The sequence below is a fragment of the Physeter macrocephalus genome, chromosome 4, assembly GCF_002837175.3.
Source record: "Physeter macrocephalus isolate SW-GA chromosome 4, ASM283717v5, whole genome shotgun sequence".
NCBI lineage: Eukaryota > Metazoa > Chordata > Mammalia > Artiodactyla > Physeteridae > Physeter > Physeter macrocephalus.
Genome location: NC_041217.1, coordinates 109,743,993 through 109,768,617, shown reverse-complemented (window position 1 = coordinate 109,768,617; position 24,625 = coordinate 109,743,993). Strand labels below are relative to the sequence as shown.

Here is a 24,625-nt window from a genome sequence, read left to right as displayed (position 1 = left end):
TAGTTAGAAAAGGGAGGTAAGATCAAGGGTTATATTTTCTAATGACCAAAAATAGAGCACAGGAGAGCAAGAATAAGGATGAGGCTCCTGGGGAGGTGGGAAATGATTCTCACAGAAAAGCTAGAAGGTTACAGGGAGGGCCTTTGTAGGTTGGCTAAACCGGTGAAGGGAGGGAAATTAGGGTAATTCATTCCAGATAACGTCTATCTTCTTGGTTAGAAGGAAGCAAGGAAGGAGAGGTCAGCTGGGAGGGGGAAAAGGGCAAAGCTCAAAAGCCTTAAGGAAAGTGGGAACAGTTTGATTAGGTCCAATCTTGTCTTTGCCAGTCCCCTGCCCCTGAATCGTAGTTCCCATGATGGATCCCTGCTTCCTGCTTCCAGATGTCTCTGACCTTGGCCACCTGCTTATTCCACCTTTGTCTCCTACCAGATTTCCACAAGCCCATGCTCCTCTGGACTGCTCCCCTTCTGCTCCCCTGCAGTCCCCGTTGGTCCTCCCTGGCTGCTCCTCCCTCCCCGTGTAGACTGGGCCTGCTAGTGACAGATGTGCTTTCCTGCAGCACCTACTATGACGAGCCAGCTCGGTCTCTCTCGGGCATCTGAGCTACCTACCGCCCACAGAGCCCTGGGCCAATCCCAGCAGTCCCCTAAGTGATCTCTCCCTCTCCAGCCCACTTCGCAACTCCCACCTTCTTCTCAACCCACCAATACCCCAAGATCCTACAGGGGTTCTCCACTGCCAGATGAGGCAACTTAGCTATGGGCTTATGACTGGCCACAGACCTATTTAACTTAGCCTGCAGGGCTTTTAACAAATATTGAACTGTCCAGTTAGCCACAGGTGCCACCCCTCCCTAGTGCCTTATTCCTACCCTAGGCCCAATCCACACACCAAGGTGTTCTACTCAGTCTCTGTAGACACTTGACAATAAAGTCCACACAATCTCAGGATTCAAGGCCTTCCAATCTCTGGTCCAGTCACTTCTCAAACCATGCAAAGCCCTTATTCCAGAACCTGCCTGCCTTGTCCCCCCCCCACCCTCCTCCCTGTCCCGGCCCTGGCATGGTCTCCCTAGATGTATGTATGCCTGTCTCCTACCCTATCTTTCCCCCTATCGGTAAGGCCTTACCCTCTCCTCTTCACTTGTCACACTGAGATCCACTCATATCCCCTCTCTTCAAGGAGGCCTCCAAAGACCATCCAAACCCACAGCACTATTTGCCTGGACCCTTCACTTGGCTCTTGTATATATTTCTTTGTTTCTTTTTATCTATATTTCTTTTCATCTTTTTTTGGTAAGCTTCTTCATTCCTCAGATAAGCCTATAAATAGAGTTCCCTATAAGTCATTCGCCCAAAAAGCCACACAGAACAGATCCTCTGTTGTGTAATCTATCTCATACATAACCCAACCCTTGACTCAAACCATGGCTATCTCCTGACAATCATAAAACATCAAAGCAGCACAGATTCGTAGCCTTCAGGACAGAGGCCATGTCTTATAGTTAGTATACTGCCTAAAATCAAGTAGGTACTCAATAAATGTTTATGATGAAAAAATATAAAAAGCAGAAATCTCTTCTTGTTAAGAAAATGTAAAGGATAAAATAGGCCCACTGTAAACTCTCTGACTTGATGGAAATAAACAACTTATTGTTTATCACTGCCACTCAGGCACCCAAGCACAGGTGTATTTCACCAAAGCAAGAAAAGAGACCCACAAGAAGAAGCAGAAACCAGGAAATCCGGAGCTCTGGCCCCAACACTAGCAATGATTTACAAGATGAACTTGGATAAATCTCTCAACAGATATTGATTTTCTAGGTAATGGGATCTTTCCTTCTCACACTCTGCAGAGCTATGATACCAGTCTGGTAAGGAGGGAGAAAGAGCAGGTACCTGGACTACAGCAGGGGGAAGGGCTGCCCACCTGGTATACCCCCGCCAATACTGCCTGGTTTGCCCACCCTTTATCCCAGCTTCCAGGTTGTCCCCTAGGTCCGTGACAGGCTATGATTCCAGAAAACACCCTTTACTCCTAATTCCTCCCCAAAATGTTTGCTTTAGCTACACAATGAATGCAGTCCCCAGTGGAAATTTTAAAAGTACAAACAATGTTAACACGGATTTGGTAAAAATTCTACCATGGATCAACATATACCATGCTATTCCAGGTGTTAAGTTAGTCAAGTGATGTGACAGGTAACAACCACATTCTCCTTTGGCAGAAGTCAAGGCCCTGAGAGAGGGCATGACTGAGTTCTGGAACTCTAACCCTTCCAGGAGGCTGGGTGCAGGCAAGTTGGATGTAGTTGGGTAATGAAACTTCTCTGTTAAGTGAAATAAGTCAGACAGAGAAAGACAAATGCTGTACACACCACATATATGTGGAATCTTTAAAAAAAACAAAAGGCTGAGTTCACAGAAATGAAACAGAATGGTGGGTATCAGAGGCAGGGGGAGGAGGAATGGGAGATGTAGGTCAAAGGTACCAATTTTCAGTTAGAAGAAGTGTAAGTTCTGAGGATCTAATGTATAGCATGATGCCTATAGTTAATAATACAGTACTGTATACTTGAAAGTTTCTGAGAGTGTCTCTTAAGCATTCTCACCACAAAAAAGGAACAGAGTTAACTATGTGACAGATGAAATGTGTTAATTATCTTGATCTTGGTAATCATTCCACAATGTATATGTCTATCAAATCATCATGTTGTATACTTTAAAAATATACAATTATATTTGACAATTATTCCTCAATAAAGTTGGGGGAAAAAAAACAGAGTTAGAACTTGCGAAGTGTTCCTGTACCTTGTACTCAGGAAATATTCGATAATTGTTCCGGCTGAAGAGGAAGGTTTCAGGTTTCTAAAAAGATGAAAAACCAGAAGAAAACAGTTCTGAAGGAGGGAGCGTGATAGGGAAATAAAAGAAGCTGAATGGATTTAGATTAACAGAACTGAAGGAGTATATGGAGGAAACAGAAGCTGGAAGAAGGCAGAGCAGTGATTACACTGGAAACGACGACAAAGATTTGGTAAAATGACTTTTGAACTGACTGCAAAGGAAGGCATCTGAAACAGTAAAGCAGGAAAAAAATTAAAAATAAAAGAACCAAAAGCCAGACTCGAGATAACAAAGGGCTACATACAGCAGAGGCAGAAGGGGAGGAACAGACCCCTAAAAATGTGGGGTTAAGAAAAGGTATCAAGAAGTGCAGACAATTTGAAAAGGTGGGATGGAGAGGCATACAGTGATGGATGTTTTTAAAATTTGAAGCTATCTTCCCTCTAACATCAGACGTTGAGGTTTTCTCAATCACCACGTTCCCCCTCAGAATGGAGGAGTCTGTCACCCTGTACTGTTGGGGGCAGCACCTGGGGAGCGATTACATTTTTGCCCTCATTCATTTACAGCTTGCCTGGAAGCAAAGGTCCCTCTCCCGAAGGCCCCTGCTGCAATGACATGAAGCCCAGAGGAAAAGCGTCTGCCACAAAGGTGCTCCTTTGATTAGCTGTTTTCAAGACAAAAGTACAAACACCCCTGGACAAAACGTACTGAGTGGTGGTGCCTGGGTGGCTTGACTCTGAAAAGAATTAGTCATTCTGATATGACTGCACAGCAACAAGCAAACTCTTGAGTGCCCAAAATCTGATCGTTTCACTCAGCGTTTCTTAAAGCAAAGCTTTAACTTTTCTTTTTTTTTTTTAACAGATATTTGATTACAAAGGCATGCAAGGCAGCAAACATTGAAAGCAGGCTTCTGTGATGTAGAAGCCACTACAAGGTCACAGAAGCTAAAAACAAACATTTCAGAATTCCTGGGGGCCGTAGTTAGTTTCTCTTCACTCCTGGTTTCTGTGTGTGTGCATGCGAGCGTGCGTGAGTGCGTGTGAGTGTGTGTGTGTGTGTGTGTGTGGGTGTTCCCAATTCTTTTCAGACAAAGGTCAAATTTCCCAATCCTAGTAAAGGTGGTAATAGTACTTGGTTAACTAGGAATCCTGGTAGGATTCATTAGCAAGATGGGGACAGTTTCTCATGAGGAATGTTTTATAGATCCACACACAAGATGTTGGTGCTATATTACAGGATTCTTATTAAGCTAACACTTGATAGTCAGGGTCTCACTTATCACGTTTTATTCATAAATGTTGCAAAAGCAAAATGAATTATTAATGCAAAGATCATTTGGCAGAGATAGGAATCATTAACAGAATTTCACCAGCACTGTGGGCGGAGGTGTGGTGGTGGTGGTGGTAGAAGATGGTTTATAGGGACTAGCAATGCAAGCACAGAACTTTTCAGATCTGTGGTGTCCGTGTTTTCAGATTGGCCTGGGTCTCCAGGAACTGAACTGCTGCCATTTGTCTGCTGTCAGATAGCCTTTGCAAAGCACATCCAGTTAGCTTCCTCCTGGCTACTTGTCCACAATACAAAACCTGCCGTTATGCGCCAACAGTAGGTTCCTAGTCCCCCTCTCCACAGTACCTGCGACATTACTGGGGAAACAAGAGCACCCTGCTTGAATACAGGGCAAGGCTCTTCAGATTACCTAACTCTTCTTAGTACTTACTATGTAAATTGTTTAGTACTTTCTATGTGTCAAGCACTACACTAGGTATTTTATGTGCATCGTCTCATTGTATCTGTAAAAACTTGCCATGCCGGGGTACGGATATTATCCCCATTTTACAGATGGGGAAACTAAGTCACAGGGAGGTCAGGTGAATTGCTCAGGGTCATGCAACTTGGAAGCCGCAAAGCCAGGATTTAAATCTGGTTCCCTCCCTATTCCAAAGCCCCTACTCTTGCCATCTACTTTAATGAACATAAAGTTTGAAGAATGTGGAGCTGTCATTCCTGAGAGATGTTGTCATAACTGTCACCAAGCTGCAGAATCTTTAAAACAAATCAAGAGCAAGGTAAACATCGAGAGATCAAGTACCTTTACTGAAATAAACTTAACTAGAAATTAAGGGAGATACGAGTTATAAACATCATTACGTGGGTGGATGTGGTTCTAGCCCTATCACTTTCAAGAGGCTGCTAATTAACCTTGAAAAATTGGTTCCTGGAGCCAATCTGCTTGTATTTGAATCTCAGCTCTGCTACTAATCTTGGGCCAGACACTGAACCTCTCTGGGCCTCAGTTTCCTGGTAATAATAACAGAACCTCCCTCATAGGGTTGTCATGAAGATTAAATGCAATAAAACGTGTCTCAGAAACCATATATTGCACACAGTGAATATTACCTATTATTTTTTTTCCAGTATGGGTCTATGGGGAAGATGCTTAAGTCCATCCGAGTTTCCTCATCTATTAAACAGATCTGCAGAGAGTTGTTATGAGGGTTAAATGAAATAAAATCCTAAAAGCGTGTAAGATGCAGACCTCCTCATAGTAAGCAATCAAAAGATGTTCGTTTGTTTTCCTCTTCCCAAGAGAGACCTCAGTTTCCCACCCTATGAAATGGGATACCCACTCACTCCCCTCATGCCATTGTTTACCTCACAGGCATGTCACAGCCAGAGCCTGCCAAAGGTCAGGCTGCACATGAAGGAAACCTGGGTTCTACTTCTATTTCCAGCTTTTGAAAAGCCACTCCTCTAAACCTTGATTTCCCCACTTATTCCTTCTGTTATAACCTCAACAAGTGTGTTCCAGACAGCATGCTACATGTTAGATATGCAAAGGTAGGTTAATAAGGTACAGACCTCAACTTCAAAGAGTGTACACCCTAGTTCAAGATAAAGGCATGTAAACAAATGAAGTACACTGATTGAGGTATGGACAAGATAGAGAGTGGCCCAAAGGAGGCAGGATCAGATTTATCTAGGCAAGATTCAGAGAAGATAAGCCCTTGAGTTGAATCTTGCAAGATGAATGCAAGTTTCCCAGGCAGAACAAGAGGAAAGGTATTCCAGCTGAAGCAAAGGCCTAGCAATGCAAAGTGAAAAACTGTAAATAATTACTTATAGCTGAGTAGAGGGTGCATTTAGGGGAGTAGCAAGAAAATAGGATAATGCTATCTTCCCCACTTACCGTACAGAATTTCTATGAGACCAAATGAGAATAATGTATTAAAACACTGAAAAAGACATAGTGTCACAGAAATGTCATGTATGATTATTAGTAGTACTCTAGCAAGGCTTATATGGCACTAAATTTTCACCCATTTCCTAGCATGAGAACTCCTGGTACTGTTTCTTCTCTTACCACCGCTTTGTCTCCCTCCCCTCTCCCCTGAGAGAAGGCAAGGTGGATTCAGCATTGATCTGAGTGGAAAAGTAGAAGGGAGAAATAAAAAATTCCAGCTCTTTGTTTCAATGACCACAAACTTTTTCAAAGTCCCTTAACTGTAATGTTGCTCATATTTTTGAAAAGCTCTATCTTTATTGGCCAAAAAAGTAACCTGGACCCTAAGACCATGGCTTTTCAAATGTTCTTCACTATAACCCAGAGTAAAAAAAAAAAAAAAAAAAAAAAAAAATATATATATATATATATATATACACACACACACACACACCATAATCCAGTCTCACACACACAAACATTATGAAATATACCTACTATATGCAATGCACTCTGATATTTTCTCTTCTTTTCTACTTTATGTCATTTTTTAAAAGTGTCAGTTACAATCTCCTAATTGAGTTCACTACTTGCTAGTAGGTCACAACCTGCAATTTGAAAAACACCATCCTAAGAGACAGGAAGGTTTATGAAAGATTTCAAAAGTATGGTTCACAAATCCTTTGAATCTTTCTTTTCTTTTGCATTTCAAGATACTGCAGAATAAAAGAAAGCCCAGCCCATTTCCTGGAAAATAAAACATCCATGTGTGCACAGTTCACATAGTATGTTGTTTGACAATAAATAAGAGGTTTCCACACGGGGTATCTTGTGTGTTTGGGGTTGCTGTGGCTGATTAGGCTGGCTGACAAGTAAGATTTCAAAATACAGGAGTCTCTTTTAGGCAGGGCTTTGGTGCCCTGTGGAAAGTAGGATCATATGTCTCCAATGTCTTTTCGAAGAGAACATTCAACAAGCCACTGGTGGTGCAGTGGTTGGGAGTCTGCCAGCCAATGCAGGGGACATGGGTTCAAGCCCTGGTCCGGGAAGATCCCACATGCCTCGGAGCAGCTGGGTCTGTGCGCCACAGCTGCTGAGCCTGAGCTCTGGAGCTCATGAGCCACAGCTGCTAAGCCCGTGTGCTGCAACTGCTGAGGCCCGCACTCCTGGAGCCCGTGCTCCGCAATGAGAGAGCCCACCGCAATGGGAGGCCTGCTCACCGCAGCGAAGAGTGGCCCCAGCTTGCCGCAACTGGAGAAAGCCCGTGCGCAGCAACGAAGACCCAACACAGCCAATAAATAAATAAATAAATAAAATTAAAAAATAAGCAACTTCTTTCACGTAAAGGGCCCATCACACATTATAACCCAGAAGTGAGCAGCATTCTGCCTCAGGGCTGCTGAAATGGGAACACAATGCCTAGATGCCTTTCCAGTCATACACAGATTTAAAATCCACACCACCATCATCACTACCACCACCTCCCTCAACCAGGAAAGAGTCCGCTCCACATCCGGCTCTGTATGCTTTTTGGGTTCAACCCAAATCCTAAAGCCAGAAAGAAACACAAAGGTCATCTGGTCTACCCCTCTCCTTCCAAAGAGGATGGCCAACTAAACTTTTCTGGCTCATAGCTGAGTTATTTCCCCTTGTACCTCAACATGCATCTGAGTTCCACGGGGCCTTCCTTGTGTTACTGCACAAGCTTTACATGTCTCTGCCATCACACTTCTGATTATACTGTTTCTCCTACATAGAATTCTTTCCCTCCTGCCAATACAAATCCTACCCATCCTTCCAGATCACACCCCGAGCTCCCTAAGAAGCCTTCCCCAAACTCTACAGCCCCTAATTATCCATTCTTCCTTCTCTGAAATGAGATTAAGCTCACTGAATACATGCAGCCCTTTCCCTCTTAGATGCTATTTAACAGACAGTTGATATATATTTATTGATTAACTTTCTAAGACTTAAAAGAAGTTATTACGTATATAAGAAACTTTAATCTTAAATTAACCTTTCCTACAAAATATATATCAAGGAGTAAATAGAAAGGTTTAGCATTTTATCATGAAGATATTTAAATCAGGTAATCATTAATGAAATAAGTATTAAGCTATTAATTTCCATATACTCAGCACCAATGACTACAGTGATGGTAGGTCCTGCCAGTCCTGTTGATTTTTCTAATGCATATACTATCATATGAGAGACACCTGTATTAGGCAACCAAATTCTTACATGTACCAGATAGAGCAACTAAGGGGCTTCCTTCCTAAGGAACACCATGTAAGATGCTCTCATGGAAGGGGACCCTGTGCTTTGAAACACAGTCAATCCACAAACTCTATGTTGGCTTTGGCTACTTACTGTCATGGTAGGATCACTGAATTTCATAACATGGAAAGAATTTAAAGTTTACCTATTCAACCTCAGATGAGGAAATTTAACCAAGAAAAGGTGAGCTAATGTGCTTCAGATCACCCCTGTAGAAAATCACAGAGGTGGGGCTAAAACCCAGATCTGTTATCTGAAGAAGTCAGGAGCTGGAAGCCTAAAAACCTCATACCACCTAGCTCTTTGGTTTCATTTCCCCTGTCCCCAAGCTTCTTGTCTTCCACCAGATCCCTCTGTCGCACCACTGAGGAACTTCCCCAGGTCCTCCACACGAAACTGTCTTCCTGATGTTAACCAATTCCCCAATGTTGTTTCATCTTGATGCCCTGACTCTTCTTAACCTACTCGGCAATTTCACTCTTTCTTCTGGTTTTGCCCTTATCCAACACCACACCTGCCCAAACCACACAGCTCTTTTATTTTAAGCCCTTCCATACATTCCAGACAAAGTTACATATGACACTGAAGCTGGTGACCATGATGACCATCTCACATAAAGTCCTACCTAGGATGACAGAAGTCTTTTTTCCATCTCGTGCTGTATATAATATAGAACATGCTGGAAAAAAAGTTTTCTCTTTAATTAGGCAGGTCGTTTCTCAAGATACATAGCCAAGCAAATTATTAGGCTTGCAAGTTAAGCAGGGAAAGCAGCAGAGTTGCTGACACTACCAATAAATACCAAAAACATCAATAGCTCCAGCTCAAGAGTGGAAAAATGGATTAATGTGACTACTCTTTTTCTTACTGTTGTCTATGTTCTTGTCAAGACACTAAAAGGAGAATGAGGTGGTCAAAGCAGAAGACAGGACAAAGAGGAGGCCAGTAAAATGTCCAAATAAAGCAAAACTAGCTACAGAGTGTGGTAATAAACATGTGGACTCCAAAGGCCAACTGGTCAGTCTTGGTTCCACCACTAATAACAAGTGACCTTGGGCATAGTGCTTAAACTCTCCACTCAGTTCCTTCATCTGGTAAGGGGATGACAGTAGCACCTATCTCACAGGGTTGCCATGGGAATTAAATAAGTTAATATCTGTAAAACACTTAGGACAATGCTTGACACATATTAAACCCTACATAAATATTTGTTAACTAAAATAAATCCTCAGTTTGAAATTATTTTAACAATCACACTATGTGTCTGCTGACCTCCAAATCTTATTAGCAGTTTCAGGACTTACAGACATCACGATGGCTCCCATACCACACCATATATACCCTGCATCCTCCGTTATGAATTGTTTCCCAAGAGTTCATTTTATAGTTCCTTCACATTGGGAATTAAAAGGAATATACTCCTGGCTCTCTCTCAATAATGGTCCCCATGGCTGCAGCCACCACACATGGTGAGAAAATGACCTCTCTAACATAGAACACAAGGCCTGTGAAGCCACAAAAGTTCTTGTTTGCCCACATATCACAAATTCTACCTGTAACCAGGGACTGGAATTGGGGCACAACTGGCTACCTGCCATAGAGAAAACAAAATGAAGGGAAAATTCTTTGCCCCAAAAGTGTCTTCTTGGTCCAGGGCTCACAGTGGAGAGCAAAACTCCTGAGAGCTGTTTAAACTCTGTCTTAAAAGACTCTCCTCCCTCCGTTTCTTCATTTCCTTCTCATCAGGCTCTTGGCTACACTAGTTTTGATCTTCTCAAGGTCACCAAACAACTACCACTCTGCTAAGACTGCATCTGACTCCATCTCTCAGGAGTATTAACATTGCTGATAACACCCTTTCCTTCTCACAGCTTCCAGGCCACCGTATTCTCCTGGGTTTTCACCCTCCCTACGTTGGAGCACCCCAGGGCTTGTTCCTCAGTCCTCTTCTCTCTTCCATCCACACGCACCTCCATGGTGGGCTCATCCAGTCTTGTGGTTTAAAATACCATTTTTTTCCCCAAACGACTCTCAAATATAGATCTCCAGCCCAGACCTAAATCCTCAACTCTTGATTCAATAGGATCAATTCAATAGGAGAAATTCAATTCACTGTCTAATAAAATCCTAAACTTAGCTAGTCCAAAGCCAGACTCCCAACCTTCCCCCCAAATCTCCTCTTCTGTCTTCCGCATCTCCACAAATGACGTGCTCCACCACCACCCCTCCTCCCGCCTTTCTTCATACCTTACTGCTCAGCAAATCCTACTGACTCTACCATCTAAAAAAATTCAGAATGCAACCTTGTTGCATCACCTCTAGACTGCCCTCTGGTCCTAGGCATTACCATCTCTCTTGAGTACTGAAATACCCTCTTAAGCAGTTGTCTGTTTTAACCCATGCCCCACCACAGTACTTCCTCAAAACAGCAGCCAGAGAGATGCCATTAAAATTCAAGTCATGGGAAGCAGCCGCATAGCACAGGGAGATCAGCTGGGTGCTTTGTGACCACCTAGAGGGGTGGGATAGGGAGGGTGGGAGGGAGGGAGAAGCAAGAGGGAAGAGATATGGGGATATATGTATATGTATCGCTGATTCACTTTGCTATAAAGCAGAAACTAACACACCATTGTAAAGCAATTATACGCCAATAAAGATGTTAAAAAAAAAATTCAAGTCAGATCACATCACTCCCTTGTTCAAAACCTTTCAATGGCTTCTCCTCCTCTCCCTCAGAAAAGCAAAGGCTTTGTGATAACTGTGCAGCCTGACTGAATCTGAGTCACTCCACCTATACCACCTCAACTCTCTGACCTCATCACCTCCCACCCTCCCTCCACTCTACTCTAGCCACACTGGCCCCCCTGCTGTTCAGTCTCCTACGCTCACTGCATCTCCTGCCTGGAACACCCTTCCCCCAACACCCACATGGTTCACTCCCTCACCACTTTCCCATCTTGGCTAAAACGTCGCCTTCTCGGTGAAGCTGTCCGTCACAACACTTTTTAAAATTGCAAACTATACCTGCTTAGCACACTCCTTATCTCTCTTCCCTGCTTTATTTTTCCCCATTAGACCACTCAACATCTTATTTTACAAATTTTATAATAAAATGTACTATAAAATTATTTTGTTTGTCCCCATTAGAATACTTATATTGTCTTCCCCTATTAGAGTATAAGCTCCAGAGAGGTGAGGGTTTAGGTCTGTTCATGTTCACTGCTGCATTCCTACTACCTAGTAAGTGCCCTGTATACAGCAGGTGCTCAACAAATATTTGCTGAATGAAGGGGAATAATGGCTGACTTGGTTCCTCTTACCTAAGACAGTCATCACTGTCTTCATTAGCTTCACGGGTGTCCTCCGGTGGCTGATGGACCCACTTGTGTGCGGAGATAAGACGTTGGTTTTCCTCTTTACGTACATGTAGATTCGCAGGTACACCACGACCATAATGAAGAAGGCCATGAGGTTGGACACAGTCCAGAAAATGAGGTAACTCCTGCTATAAATGGGGGCCAGGGAAGAGCAGGCAGAGATGTCACAGAGGCAATTCCAGCCCAGTGTGGGGACAGCCCCCATAAAGATGGCAATGGCCCAGACGAACAAGATGAGCAGCGTCACTCTCTTTTTGGTCAGGTTGCTGTGGACTCGCATCCTCATGATTGACATGTGCCTCTCCACGGCAATAACCAACAAATTGGTCAGGGAGGCTGTTAAGCTAGTGTCCAGAAGCCCCTGGCGGAGAAACCAGCGGTTGACAGTCAGAGTTTTTGAAACTGGGCCAGTGTTAAACATCAGGTATACATAGGCAATTCCAGCAAATAAATCTGCAGCAGCTAGGTTAGCCAACAGGTAGTAGAAGGGGAAATGAAACTTTCTGTTTTTGATTACTGCTGCGATGACCAGAGAATTAGAAAAAAAGATAAACAGGCAGAAAAATGTTCCAACACACAAAACAATTACAAGCTTCGTTCCTGTCCACTCATTGGCAGTGTCAGTGTTGCTCCTATTATAAAAAAAGTCCATCTGCTTATCATAGTAACACTCATTCATTGTGGAGAAGAACTGAACATCCTAGAAAGAAATTTAAAGAAGAAACAAATATCACTCTTTGGAAAAATCAATCACTAAACCACCAATTGCCATTGCTAAGCCCCTTGTTCTAGTCAACTCCTGTTAATCCTTCAACTCTCAGTGTAAATGTCCTTTGCTCCAGGACCTTGGCCCCCGACCACCTATCACAGCATTTATCTCACATCAGTCATCGTCGTCTGTTTCCCAGGTTAGGTACAAGCGCAGTGAGGGAGGGTCTGTGTCTATTTTGTTCACCATGATAACCCCAGGACCCATCTGCCCTGGCTGCCTCAAGACAGGTATTTGCTGAATGGCTGGCTGGCTGGTTGGCTGAATGAATGAATGGTCGTGGAGGCAGGAATAGGTCAAATATTCTGAGCCTTGCAATAATCCCCCCTGCACTGGTAACAATTATAGCACAGCATGTTAAGGCTTCTCCTGGTGGTTTCCAGCTCATTTCTTATTTATAGGTTCTGTTCATTAATCAAGGGCAGGTTGGTAATGCCAGGCACATTCTTGCCCAGATAACAGGTGTTGAGTTACTCTTCACATGACCAAATGGCTTCCCCAAGAGATTAATTTTCTACCACTTCTGATTCCAGTCCTGATCCTCCTTTTGCCATCTTTTAGTTTCAAACTACAATGACAACACTTGTTAAGCATGTGGTGCAGGGCTGGCGACTTTGGCCTCAATCCTCCTTCCCTACCTTTATGTTCACTTCTTTCTTACTCTCCTAATCCAAATTGTACCAATGTGAGTTTGCATATTGGATTTTCCACCTCAATCACTTCAAGTCAGTTTCCTTCCCTGGGCTCTCTTCAACACTGTTGGTAGTAGAAGACCAGGCCTCTATGGGTAAGACTAGGATCTGGAGTCCAAGGGTGTGAGAACACTCCTGTCAAGGAGTGGCAAGTCCTCCAGACACATGTCTGAAAGTAGACCCCAAAATGGGGTATCAAACAGACAGGAAAGACACTAATCTCAGGACATGCAGCCCAAAAGTGAGGGATTCTGGCCAAGGAGGGGCTGGGCAAGGACTCAAACAATGCCCATCCATCTATGCTTATTAGGAAGACCAAGTGTTCTGCCTCACAGTAGTCTGGCTATAGGCATGAAGTGTCCAATCAATGGAGACTGGGGTTGAAGGCCAGAAAATCTAGCTTCTGGGGAGAATGACCATGGGCTCTCTCTCAAGAAACAAGGCTACAACTTTTTGCTGGAAAGCTGGAGATCCAGAAGGCCCAGGCACTGAGCAGTCCACTGGTGGGAATGAAGTGGCTCTAACAGTAAAAGCTTACTAGAAATCCCCAGCTCTTAAGGCTCTTATAAATTCTACAGTCCAATACCACATCCAGAATCAGAATAAGTGGATCAAATATCAGCTTAAAGTAGTACAAAATAGAAATTTATCACAGTCTTCTTTTTATATATTTATATTTTAATGGTATAATGATATTTTTAATGAATTAGATATATGCATCCCTGCTGTAAATAATGAAAGGTAAAATATCATTTTATATGCTTAAAATAAACAAAATGGGAGTGGTCTCAAGAAACAAATGGTTCTAGTGCCTTTCAATTACAAGGAAGGGGGATTCAATTTTAATAAGGACAAAACAAAGATACCGCAGGGCAATATATCTACACTACATCATGATAATTTTCCCAAATTAAAACTATAGATCTACATGATAATTTTAATAGCTTCATAATATTCCAGTATGACTATACCACACTTAACTAATCCCTAACTGTTGCATAGTTAGGTTGTTTCCAATATTTCACTTTTACAAGCAAGGCTACATTCTTATGCATTAATCTTTACACACTTGGCCAATTATTTCCTTATGATTAATCCATGGATTTCAAGTTGATGAAGTAAAGAATATAAATTTATTTAAAGGTTTCTGATACATGTTGTTGAACTGCCCTTGAGACAGATCATATTTCTAATCCCACCAGCACATATGAGAGTTGAATAGCAGATACTAATCTAGTGAAATTCAATTTTAATATCCAAGGGGAAAATGTAGCTTTCAACAGTATTGAAAGTACACAGAAATTCAAGACAAAAAAATCCAAAAACCACATAAGAAATTTTAATGATTATGTGTCTTGCGCGGTCTTCTCACTGCAGTGGCTTCTATTGATGCGGAGCATGGGCTCTAGGTTTGCAGGTTTCAGTAGTTGCAGCACGTAGGCTCAGTAGCTGTGGCTCATCGGCTCTAGAGCGCAGGCTCAGTAGCTGTGGCACACGGGCTTAGTTGCTCCGCGGCATGTAGGATCCTCCCGGACCAGGGCTCGAACCCATGTCCCCTGCATTGGTAGCTGGATTCTTAACCACTGCGCCACCAGGGAAGTCCCTATGTGTGCAATTATTATGTGTCCTATCACGAATGAAAAATCCTTTTTATTTTGCTATATGCTTTAGATAGCTAAGAGAAGCACATTTCTAATTTTAAAATTATATTATTCTTGATTAACTCATCAGTTTAATCAAGATTAAATTGTCAGAAAGATGTAGGAATTAACATACTACCAAAAAACTTTAAATTTTCCTAATTTCCTTTTTTTTTTTTAAACATCTTTATTGGAGTATAATTGCTTTACAATGGTGTGTTAGTTTCTGCTTTATAACAAAGTGAATCAGCTATACATATACATATATCTCCATATCTCTTCCCTCTTGTGTCTCCCTCCCTCCCACCCTCCCTATCCCACCCCTCTAGGTGGTCACAAAGCACCCAGCTGATCTCCCTGTGCTATGCGGCTGCCTCCCACTAGCTATCAGTTTTACATTTGGTAGTGTATATATGTCCATGACACTCTCTCACTTTGTCCCAGCTTACTGTTCCCCCTCCCTGTGTCCTCAAGTCCATTCTCTAGTAGGTCTGTGTCTTTATTCCCGTCCTGCCCCTAGGTTTCACCACCATTTTTTTTTTTTAGATTTCATATATATGTGCTAGCATACGGTATTTGTTTTTCTCTTTCTGACTTACTTCATTCTGTATAACAGACTTTAGTTCCATCCACCTCACTACAAATAACACAATTTCGTTTCTTTTTATGGATGAGTAGTATTCCATTGTATATATGTGCCACATCTTCTTTATCCATTCATCTCTCGATGGACACTTAGGTTGCTTCCATGTCCTGGTTATTGTAAATAGAGATGCAATGAACATTGTAGTACATGACTCTTTTTGAATTATAATGATGTTGAGCATTCTTTCATGTGTTTGTTGGCAATCTGTATATCTTCTTTGGAGAAATGTCGATTTAGGTCTTCTGCCCATTTTTAGATTGGGTTGTTTGTTTTTTTGGTATTGAGCTGCATGAGCTGCTTGTAAATTTTGGAGATTAATCCTTTGTCAGTTGCTTCATCTGCAAATATTTTCTCCCATTCTGAGGGTTATCTTTTCATCTTGTTTATGGATCTTAATTTCCTTTTAAAGGGGTCTTAACATTTATTTTGGTTCATAAATTTGGTTGAATTTGTAATTAGATGATGCCCTAAAACCTCAATGATTCTTACTTCAAAAATCTTCAAGTTCAACTTTCCCCCATCAAAACCAAATTGGCGGGCTTCCCTGGTGGCGCAGTGGTTGCGCGTCCGCCTGCCGATGCAGGGGAACCGGGTTTGCGCCCCGCTCTGGGAGGATCCCACATGCCGCGGAGCGGCTGGGCCCGTGAGCCATGGCCGCTGAGCCTGCGCCTCCGGAGCCTGTGCTCCGCAACGGGAGAGGCCACAGCAGTGAGAGGCCCGCGTACCGCAAAAAAAAAAAAAAAAAAAAAAACCCAAAATGGCATGTTCTTCGACATATTTTAGCAAAATTCGTCCTGAGAATGAGAAACAGTTTTGTCTTACAAAGTTGAAAACCACAGGAGAACCATGATTAACCAGAACTCCCACCACACAGTTCCCTACCTCCAAGCCTCGAATTCTACTTTTGGGAGAAATAGACAATGAGAATATAAAAAGTTCATATAGGGAATTGATGAAAAAGATTCCACAGGATGGAATATTATACAGCCATTGAAAACCATGTTTACTATGAAGTTGTAGTAATATGAGGAAAAGCATATGCCATTATTTTAATTATAAATATATATGTATGTATACATATACAGATATTTATGTATACATACATATATAACATACATATAAACACACACAAATGTGCTTGTGTTTGTATGTCTTTACTGTTTTTAAAAGATATAGAAAGAAAATAAGGAAAAAAACTCAAAGTGTAAATAGTTAATTAAGAATGGTAGAATTGCGGGTCATTTAAAAAAAATTCTTTCCAGTTTTTTCTATGTTCCACATTTTCTGTAATAAATAAATAAATAGACTTTTAAATGCTAGTCTACAAATTCTTTCTTAGGAGCACACATTCTACTTAATCTACCTTTCTTTGACAACTATGACAATGATAAATCAAAATTAATGCTCAAAGGAAAAGCCTCAAGGATTCACTTGTGTTCGTTATTACTACTCTTACCAGCACAGCGCACTTTAGTATTTTCCAGTGTTAATAAAAATAAAATGGTTTTCTACTTAAAACTTCATGTAACCACAAAACCTTATATGCTGACAACTGACCAAATCAAGACGTCACTTTCCCCAACTCTCTTATAAAACATTTCCTAACACAATTGCCCCAGAGCTCCAAATATGAATAACTAGAAGTTTCTGAATTAGTACTTTTGATTTTTTCTCTCTGCCATATGCTATCAAGCTTGTTGACAGTTGCCAGTACATATTAACTACAGATCACCATATTCTCTTAGCTGGAAATTACCAAAAACTTTAGTGAGCTTATAATAAATTATCAACATAGTTTCTCGACCTCTCTCAAACCTTAAAGTATGATTCTATTATCTAAGCCTAAACATCCCCTCCACAGAGATACCCCTCTCTGACCAATTGAAAGTAACCCCCAGGTCTCGCTATCAGAGAGCCTTGTTTTCTCTACCAGTTGTGACGTATTGTTTTTGTGTGTGTTTGCCTTTATTATTCACCCCCCACTGCTAGACCATTTTGCTCCAGGAGAGCAGGGACCTTGCCTTTTATGCTCATGTCTATAGCATCAGCATGTGTGGAAGGAAAAAAATGAATCTGCACCTGACACTATCTCTTCCCCCACTAAAATGAAAAGGTTCAGTTAAATGCCCTTGACGACTTACACATCACCCACTAAATATGCCAATTAGAGAACTTCACCAATTAACTATGTGTTCTTGGGTTAGTTACTTAATATCTTGACTTCATTATTACTATTTTTAATTGCTAATATTTGAGTGATTACTTTGTGCCTGGTGTTGGCCTAAGCATTTTATGTAGGTCATCTCATTTAATCCTCCCCACAGTGATGTAGATACTACTAGCATATCCATTTTGCAGGTGAGGAAACAGAAACAACCTCGCCTAAGGTTGCACAACTAGTAAGTGGAAGATCCTGGCTTCTCTTCAGGCAGCTATGCTCCCAGGCTTGTGTGCTTCTCTACAACACTACATTTTCTCTCCACAGACAAACGAAACACCAGACAGAACAAGAACTATAGTCATACTTAACAACAACCATGGGATTACCAAAATAGACTGATCCCATCAAATCACGTTCAAAGACTGTCTTGCGCTATAAAAAAAGTTGGGCATTCTAAATACACTTCGGGTTTTTTATTTTGTTTTAAAAGCCCTGCGAAGTACAGAAAGGGCATTTTTTTCTGAAAATATGTTTTCAAATTTTACAGTAAGCAGGGCACACAATACAATTTCAAGACTAACATTGCTAAACTTTAATTCTGCCAAATCCCAAGCTGGTTTTTTTTTCTTTTTCTTTTTCTTTTTCTTTTTATACTTAAGGTTTAGAGGGTTTGAATAGTTCTGACCCAGAAACAAAAGATGTTAAACTTTGGAGGTATTACCACAACTTCAAACTTCAGTAATTTAAGACTTCATAAAATGATGGTTTAGAAAGTCTATATGTGGAATCTAAATGAAAACTTCAGGAGCAAAGCTTTCATTTAGACTCTCCCAAACTTGATGCTCTGAAAAACTGTCCAGCCAGCCCATAATGTGGAAACAATTATGAAAATTAAGACATGTAAAAACCACTCAAGCAGCTTATTTCGAGATACATCTTACGAGACAAGTTACTGTTGGCCTTTTAGTTGACTTTCAATAACACTTTCTTTTTCCCCTTAGGACGAAACAGGGTGTATCGAAGCAGGATCATTTGGTGCTGTGCACATTTTCTTTTCCTGTGGTCTACAAATGTAGAACTATCCTCCCCTCTCTGGAAACTCCAGCCAGATGGGAGTTGGAGATTAGGTTAGTTGGTATGCTAACGACCAGAAAAGAGACCACTCCTTCTAAGCAATCATGTTTGCTCACTGAATTCTTTTAACAATTCATGTTAATGGCAAAATTAGGATAGCATGGGAGATTTAAATCCACATATGATCTTTGAGGTTCATTCTAGCCATTAGTTTCAAGGCCCTTAAACTGCTGCTCCTGACAGAAGCCTCTTCCCCCAGATACCTTCAGGGCTCACTTTGCCACCTCATTCCAGCCCAAATGTCACCTCACCAGAGATTCTCTTCCCTGCCCCTTTGTAAAAAAAGCACCTCACCCAAACCCCTGCCCTCACAGCACTATTGCCCTTTCCTCTGCTTTATTTTTCTTTACAGCATTTCTCACTACCTGACACCATCTGCTTGGGGTTATGGTCTGTCCCCCCGCCCCCCCGCCGTGTGCTTAGGAAGTCAGGGACTTTGTGCTGTTGTAGCACATCCACAGCACGTGGAACAATGCCCAGCACACAGTAGGCACTCAGTAAATACTAGTTAAATGTAGAATTAAATTAAGTATCCTTGGGCACACGTGCTCCCTACCCAAACTGAGCATTATTACTTTCTTCTACTGCTGCATACTCTCTAATTTGGGTCTCAGAACTCTTTCATTTTCTTCTGTAGACTTGGCTCCAAGCCCTGCTGGCTGAGAGGTGTGAGGAGTGGTGTCTGCCACCCTTGAACAGAGGCTTTACCAGAGCAGACAAGACAGTGTGGTCTGAAGGGCAGTCCCACCGTAGAGAACCCCCCACCCACTGTCTGTATGGGCATCAGAAATTATGACTTCTCTTTGAACATAACTTCCCAAGAAAGGGAGACCCAATGGCCAAGGTAGAACAATTTGAGCAACAAAATAAATAAAGTAGGATTGGACTATATAACCCAATGTATTTTTTAAAAATCTGTTAGTCCATATTGTTGGAAGTAAATGACTGAAAAAAAATAAATGAAAAAGAAAAGACATATCTCCCATGCAGAAGAATTCCAAATAAATTATGTAGATATTCCACTCTAAAGGAGGGGAACATACCTCCTACTTCGTAAGTATGGACTGTGCATGGTGACTTCCTCCCAAAGAGGAGAGTATTTTTCAGTGGAGAAACTTGACAAACATGACTTCGGCCAGGTGATCAAGGTCAACATCAACAGTGATAAGTCATGTTGCTAGTCTGTAACCTTGATAAAATATGTTAAGAATGGCACTTTACTCTGTAATCTTCCTTCCCAAAACCCATAACCCCAGCCTAATCTGAGAAAAACCTCAGACAAATCCCAGTTGAGAGACATTCTCAAAAACCATCAAGGTCATGAAAAACAAAGAAAATCTGAGAAACTGTCACAGCTAAGAGGAACCTAAGGAGACATAACATCTGAATATAATGTGTATCTCAGATCCTGGAACAGAAAAGGAACATTATGTAGAAAGTAAGAAAATCTGAATAAAGTGGGACTTCACTTAATAATGATGAATCCATATCAGTTCATTAACTGTAACAAATGTACCATATTACTGTAAGATGTTAATAATAGGAGGGGAAACCGTGTGTAGGACTGGGAGTATAACATGGGAACTCTCTATTCTATCTGCTCAATTTTTCTGTAAATATAAAATTGTCTTATAAATAAATAAATATTAAAAATAGATTTTAAAAAGAGAGAGGGGAGAGGATGTTTTCAATTCTACTATACCACAGTAATTTCAAAATAAATAAAGCCTGCAGGTTTCATAAGCAGTTATTTTACTCTTTGCTGTGGTAAAATAACACAAAGGAGTAGCCACTTATTGGAGATTCAACTTAAACAGATAGTATCTAAGACAGAGTATTGAGATCCTCGATATTCTTGGGTAAAGCTAATGCGTTTACTTCAGGGGTACCTGTTAAGTGTAGGGCTTTTACAAATCTGCTACCCTATCTTAATACACTAGACCATTTCTCTGAAGAAAGCTGAACTCAACTTTGTTAAAGTTTCATTACTCTGTTTCTTAAGAACGAATGGTAAACTCACGCACATAAAATTGTTCTGATTGTGAGCCCCTGCTCTCCACAGAGCAACAAGGTCCCACGGCACACCGAGTGCTTCTACTGGTAGTAAAGTTCCCAAGACAGCAGCCACAGAGTAGAAGCAGGCACACACCCAGTGCGCTTGGGAAATGAGAAACTTCCATGCCTCAAGTCATCTTCAGCTCAGTGACACACAGGGGCCACTGCAGCCAGAGCTCAGCAGGATAAACAGGTTATTGTGCCCGTGCACGTTTCTGAGTCCTGTAGGTAGGGAGGACCTCCTGTTGCATGTCAGCTGTTTCAACCACTGCTTTCCCTCTCTCCAGCGAGTGGGTGGATTTACAAGAGGCCACGGTATATACAAACAGCTGCTACCCTAGGACTTGTTTAATAAACAACTATAATCAAATGTATTGTTCCTCAGATGTCACTGATGACTGAAGACCTCTTAAACCTCTTGGTTAAACAGGAAGGCAAACTTGAAAACATACAGAACTAAACCAAATAAACAAGGTGAGACAGGGATCTTATATGATCAGCAAACTCCCTGACTCAGCTTATCCAAATGTAATGTAAATCTTTAATTGTGTTTACTTTACCAGTTGTATATGATTTTAATCTCATCTAATTCATTAGGCTGGAAAGATGACAGACACATTTTGTCCTTTGACCCTCTTAAAAGTAAAGACACTAATCAAAATGCTTAAAATGAATAATATTTATATATACTATAACCCCATATGTTCTATTATATACCAAATAATCCTTAGATCATCATGTAATCACATGTTTGAAGGAGGAGAGAATGCCAAAATTTAAAGTGTGGACATTCATCTCTGAAAGAGATAGTCTTCTTGTACAAAGAACTTCATCATTCATTCTGTGAAAATATATTTTGAGAAATTTCAACGTTCCTACTTACAGCCAATGACTTCCCATAAGAAGAAAATTAGATATCTTTACATTATAAAATTCACAACAGAGAAAATTTTGGTCCAAACTGTTTGTCCTAACTTAACCGTGAACTGCATTCATTCCCTGGCTCACTCTCCATTTCGTGACTCAGTCTCCTGCCACCAGTCCTGAGAAGGATATTCAACAGCCTCTTGTTCTAAATAATCCCCCGCTGTTCCCAGCAACAGGTGAATAGTGATCTGCAGTGACCCCTCCTTGCTTCTGGAAAGCACACCAGCTCAGGTTAGTGCCTGACTGAATTCTGAAACTCTACACAGAAAAGACAGTCATATCTTCAAAGCATGTGGCTGTAGTGGGAAATGGTTGTTTTAATGAAGGCTTCAGAGGCTCTAAAGGAGGGTACTGCTGTTTCATCACTAAAGCAAGGAACTCATAGCCATCCCCATCCTGCCCCCCTCTCACACCCTATGCATGTCTCGTAGTAAAACAGCACATCTGTATGAAGGTAAGCAGGTCACGGAAGTGCATATAAAAGGCATTTGAATGCTGTTCCCGGTCTCATCGTTTGGTCCCTCCAGCTCCCTCTCCAACCTCCTCCACTTGCTCTTTTCCCTGCAGGACTGAATCAACCGGCTTCCTTGCCCTCCAGCTCCTGCCCTGAGAGGTACAACGAGAGGCAGAGGCGGGGAGGAGTGGGTGGGGCAAGGCTGAGACATTGATTTCCCCTGCTCCCTCCCTGCCAGGTTGCTATGGGTTGGCTGGCAGGCAGCCTCTCCTTCTCCCTCCCCTTGGCTTCCAGGTTGAGGGCTGTTAACAGCTCCTTGCTGTCTCTAGCTCTGGGTCATTGTACCATCTCTTGGTTTCCATGAATTCCGCCCTCCCCCAGTTACCAAGTTACCATCCCCCGCTCCAAATACCAAATTAACTATATCATGTTTCCTGTGGAACTCTGAGCAATACAGATATCTTCAAGTACATTGTAATACAACAGTGTTATTTGTAAGGTGTTAATATGTTATAGATTTTCTTAAATCTTTTAGTAAGATTGAGTACACATAATATTTCCTGGCTATAAGTGTAACAACTCTCAGAGAAGGAAAGAGGAATAAACCGTATTCCCAAAGGCATGGGCCAGTATCACAATTCTTTGGATGCCCCCTACGTCCCCTTAGAGTACCAGAACCCTAGTAAATTTCGCTACACACAGTAAGTGATTCAGTCAATGAGTGATTTGCCCATAGTTAGAGGCGTTATATACAATAAAGATGATTGCACTAGATTCCAACAGATCCCTGCACGTTGAAGTCTACCTCACAGATGTCCTCCAGTGTAATCAAGGATCAGTTCCAACTCTGTGTTCTTGGTCTTGTATACCATGGAAATAAATGACATGGGTTGAAGTGTTTACTGGGACCCAAGGTTAGCCAGGTTTGAATCTAGACACTGCAGAGAAAGAAGCAGTAGAGTTTTCCTTAAGGTGCTGTGAGGAGAGCAGGGCAGAGGGGGTCAGGGTAATGACAACCTGAGCCAAAGGGGGCACTGCAGCCTGATGCAAGGCCATGCAGACATCACTACAAGGACTGCCTTTTGGTGGCACTACTGATCCATCCTCCACAGTGGCATTTCCAGTGGCAGGGCCAGCCGTGGGGGATGCTGGATAAGTGCCACTCTCCCAGAAGCTCTGCAGGCTGCAAACTAGGTGGAGATGCTATAATGGTAGATGACCTTTAGACCCTGGGGACACAAGCTAGACTTAGTCCCTGAGTAGACAAAGAAGTACGGGGGCTCAAGGCACTGGGAGGAGGGAGGTCAGGAATAAACTCATTTCTAGTCCATCAACTTATTCTTATTCATCTTATTCTAGCATTCCTCACCTCTACTCTTCGTAAATGAATACAAACGCACTTGGGGGAGATCGGAGGTGGTCCTTGACTCTGGAACCTGTACACATCTATATACCTGGAACTTTCAGACATGTGTATATTCATTCTCCTAAGGTGACTTTTTATTTACTAAATTCGGACACTCTTTTAGCCACTGGAGGGGGACTCCCCTGTTACTGCACTATAGAAGCAGCCTCTGCCTCAGTGTCAGACTTTACCACCATACTGTGAGCTTCTGAAGGGCCACCACAGTTTCTTACTCATGTCTGTGCACCTGATGCCCAAAATAGGCACGTGGACAATGCATGTCTGGTTCACGTGTTGGTTAGTTTTGGTTCACTGGTTGAAAGCAGAAGAGACAGAAACTTGATCACACTGTATTGAATAATGCTCGGGTGATATGGAAGTGGAAAGAAAGTATAGGCTATTCTTCCAAGAAATCTGGCTGACAAATACTTGGTAGCTCTCCTGTGGCATTCAACATATCATATTAAATATTGATTCGTCTTAGCCTCACTTCCAAACCTGTTGGAAGCAGAGCTAGTATCCTTCTGTCTCCCTGTTCTCTGAGGCACAAACACAGAACCTTGCCTGTAATCAGCACATAATAAAAATATGTTCAATTTTATTGAATAATTCAATAACAATTCCTTTATTTCCAGTCCTCTTTTTCTTCGGTTTCACTGTGGATGCTGAGAGAGTTATTCTCTTTTTGAAACTCCCCTCCCAATCCTCTGTGACCCTACTTTTTCCTGGTTCCTTTCCCACTGTCCTCAGAATTTCTGTCTCCTGTTCTTCCATCAGCCTTGAAGTGTACATACTCCGAGACTTGGCTCTCAGCCCCCTCTTCTTTTCCCTTTAAACTTTCTTCCACAAGAGCTATGATTGCTCAAGTTTTTTCCTCTATGTGGATGACTCCTGAACTAGCTCAAGCCCTGACACCGCTCACATCCTCTCTCCCTCATGCTAAGCTCCCAAACTGCCTTCAAGATAAACAAGAAGAAAGTCACCATAAGGGTAGCATGTATGCAGGTTGGGAC

At 41.9% G+C, this 24,625-nt stretch overlaps 1 protein-coding gene across 2 annotated transcripts in view; it reads right to left on the bottom strand.

Annotated features, from left to right (window-relative positions):
• The window catches only part of LPAR3 (lysophosphatidic acid receptor 3), a 72,714-nt gene that overhangs the window by 36,455 nt on the left and 11,634 nt on the right, over positions 1 to 24,625 (bottom strand). For both annotated transcript variants that reach the window (XM_055084498.1, XM_007114883.4), the window contains one exon: positions 11,673 to 12,429. In XM_055084498.1, coding sequence (XP_054940473.1) covers positions 11,673 to 12,408 — 736 coding nt within the window. In that variant the 5' untranslated portion in view covers positions 12,409 to 12,429. The remainder of the gene's footprint in view (positions 1 to 11,672; positions 12,430 to 24,625) is intronic.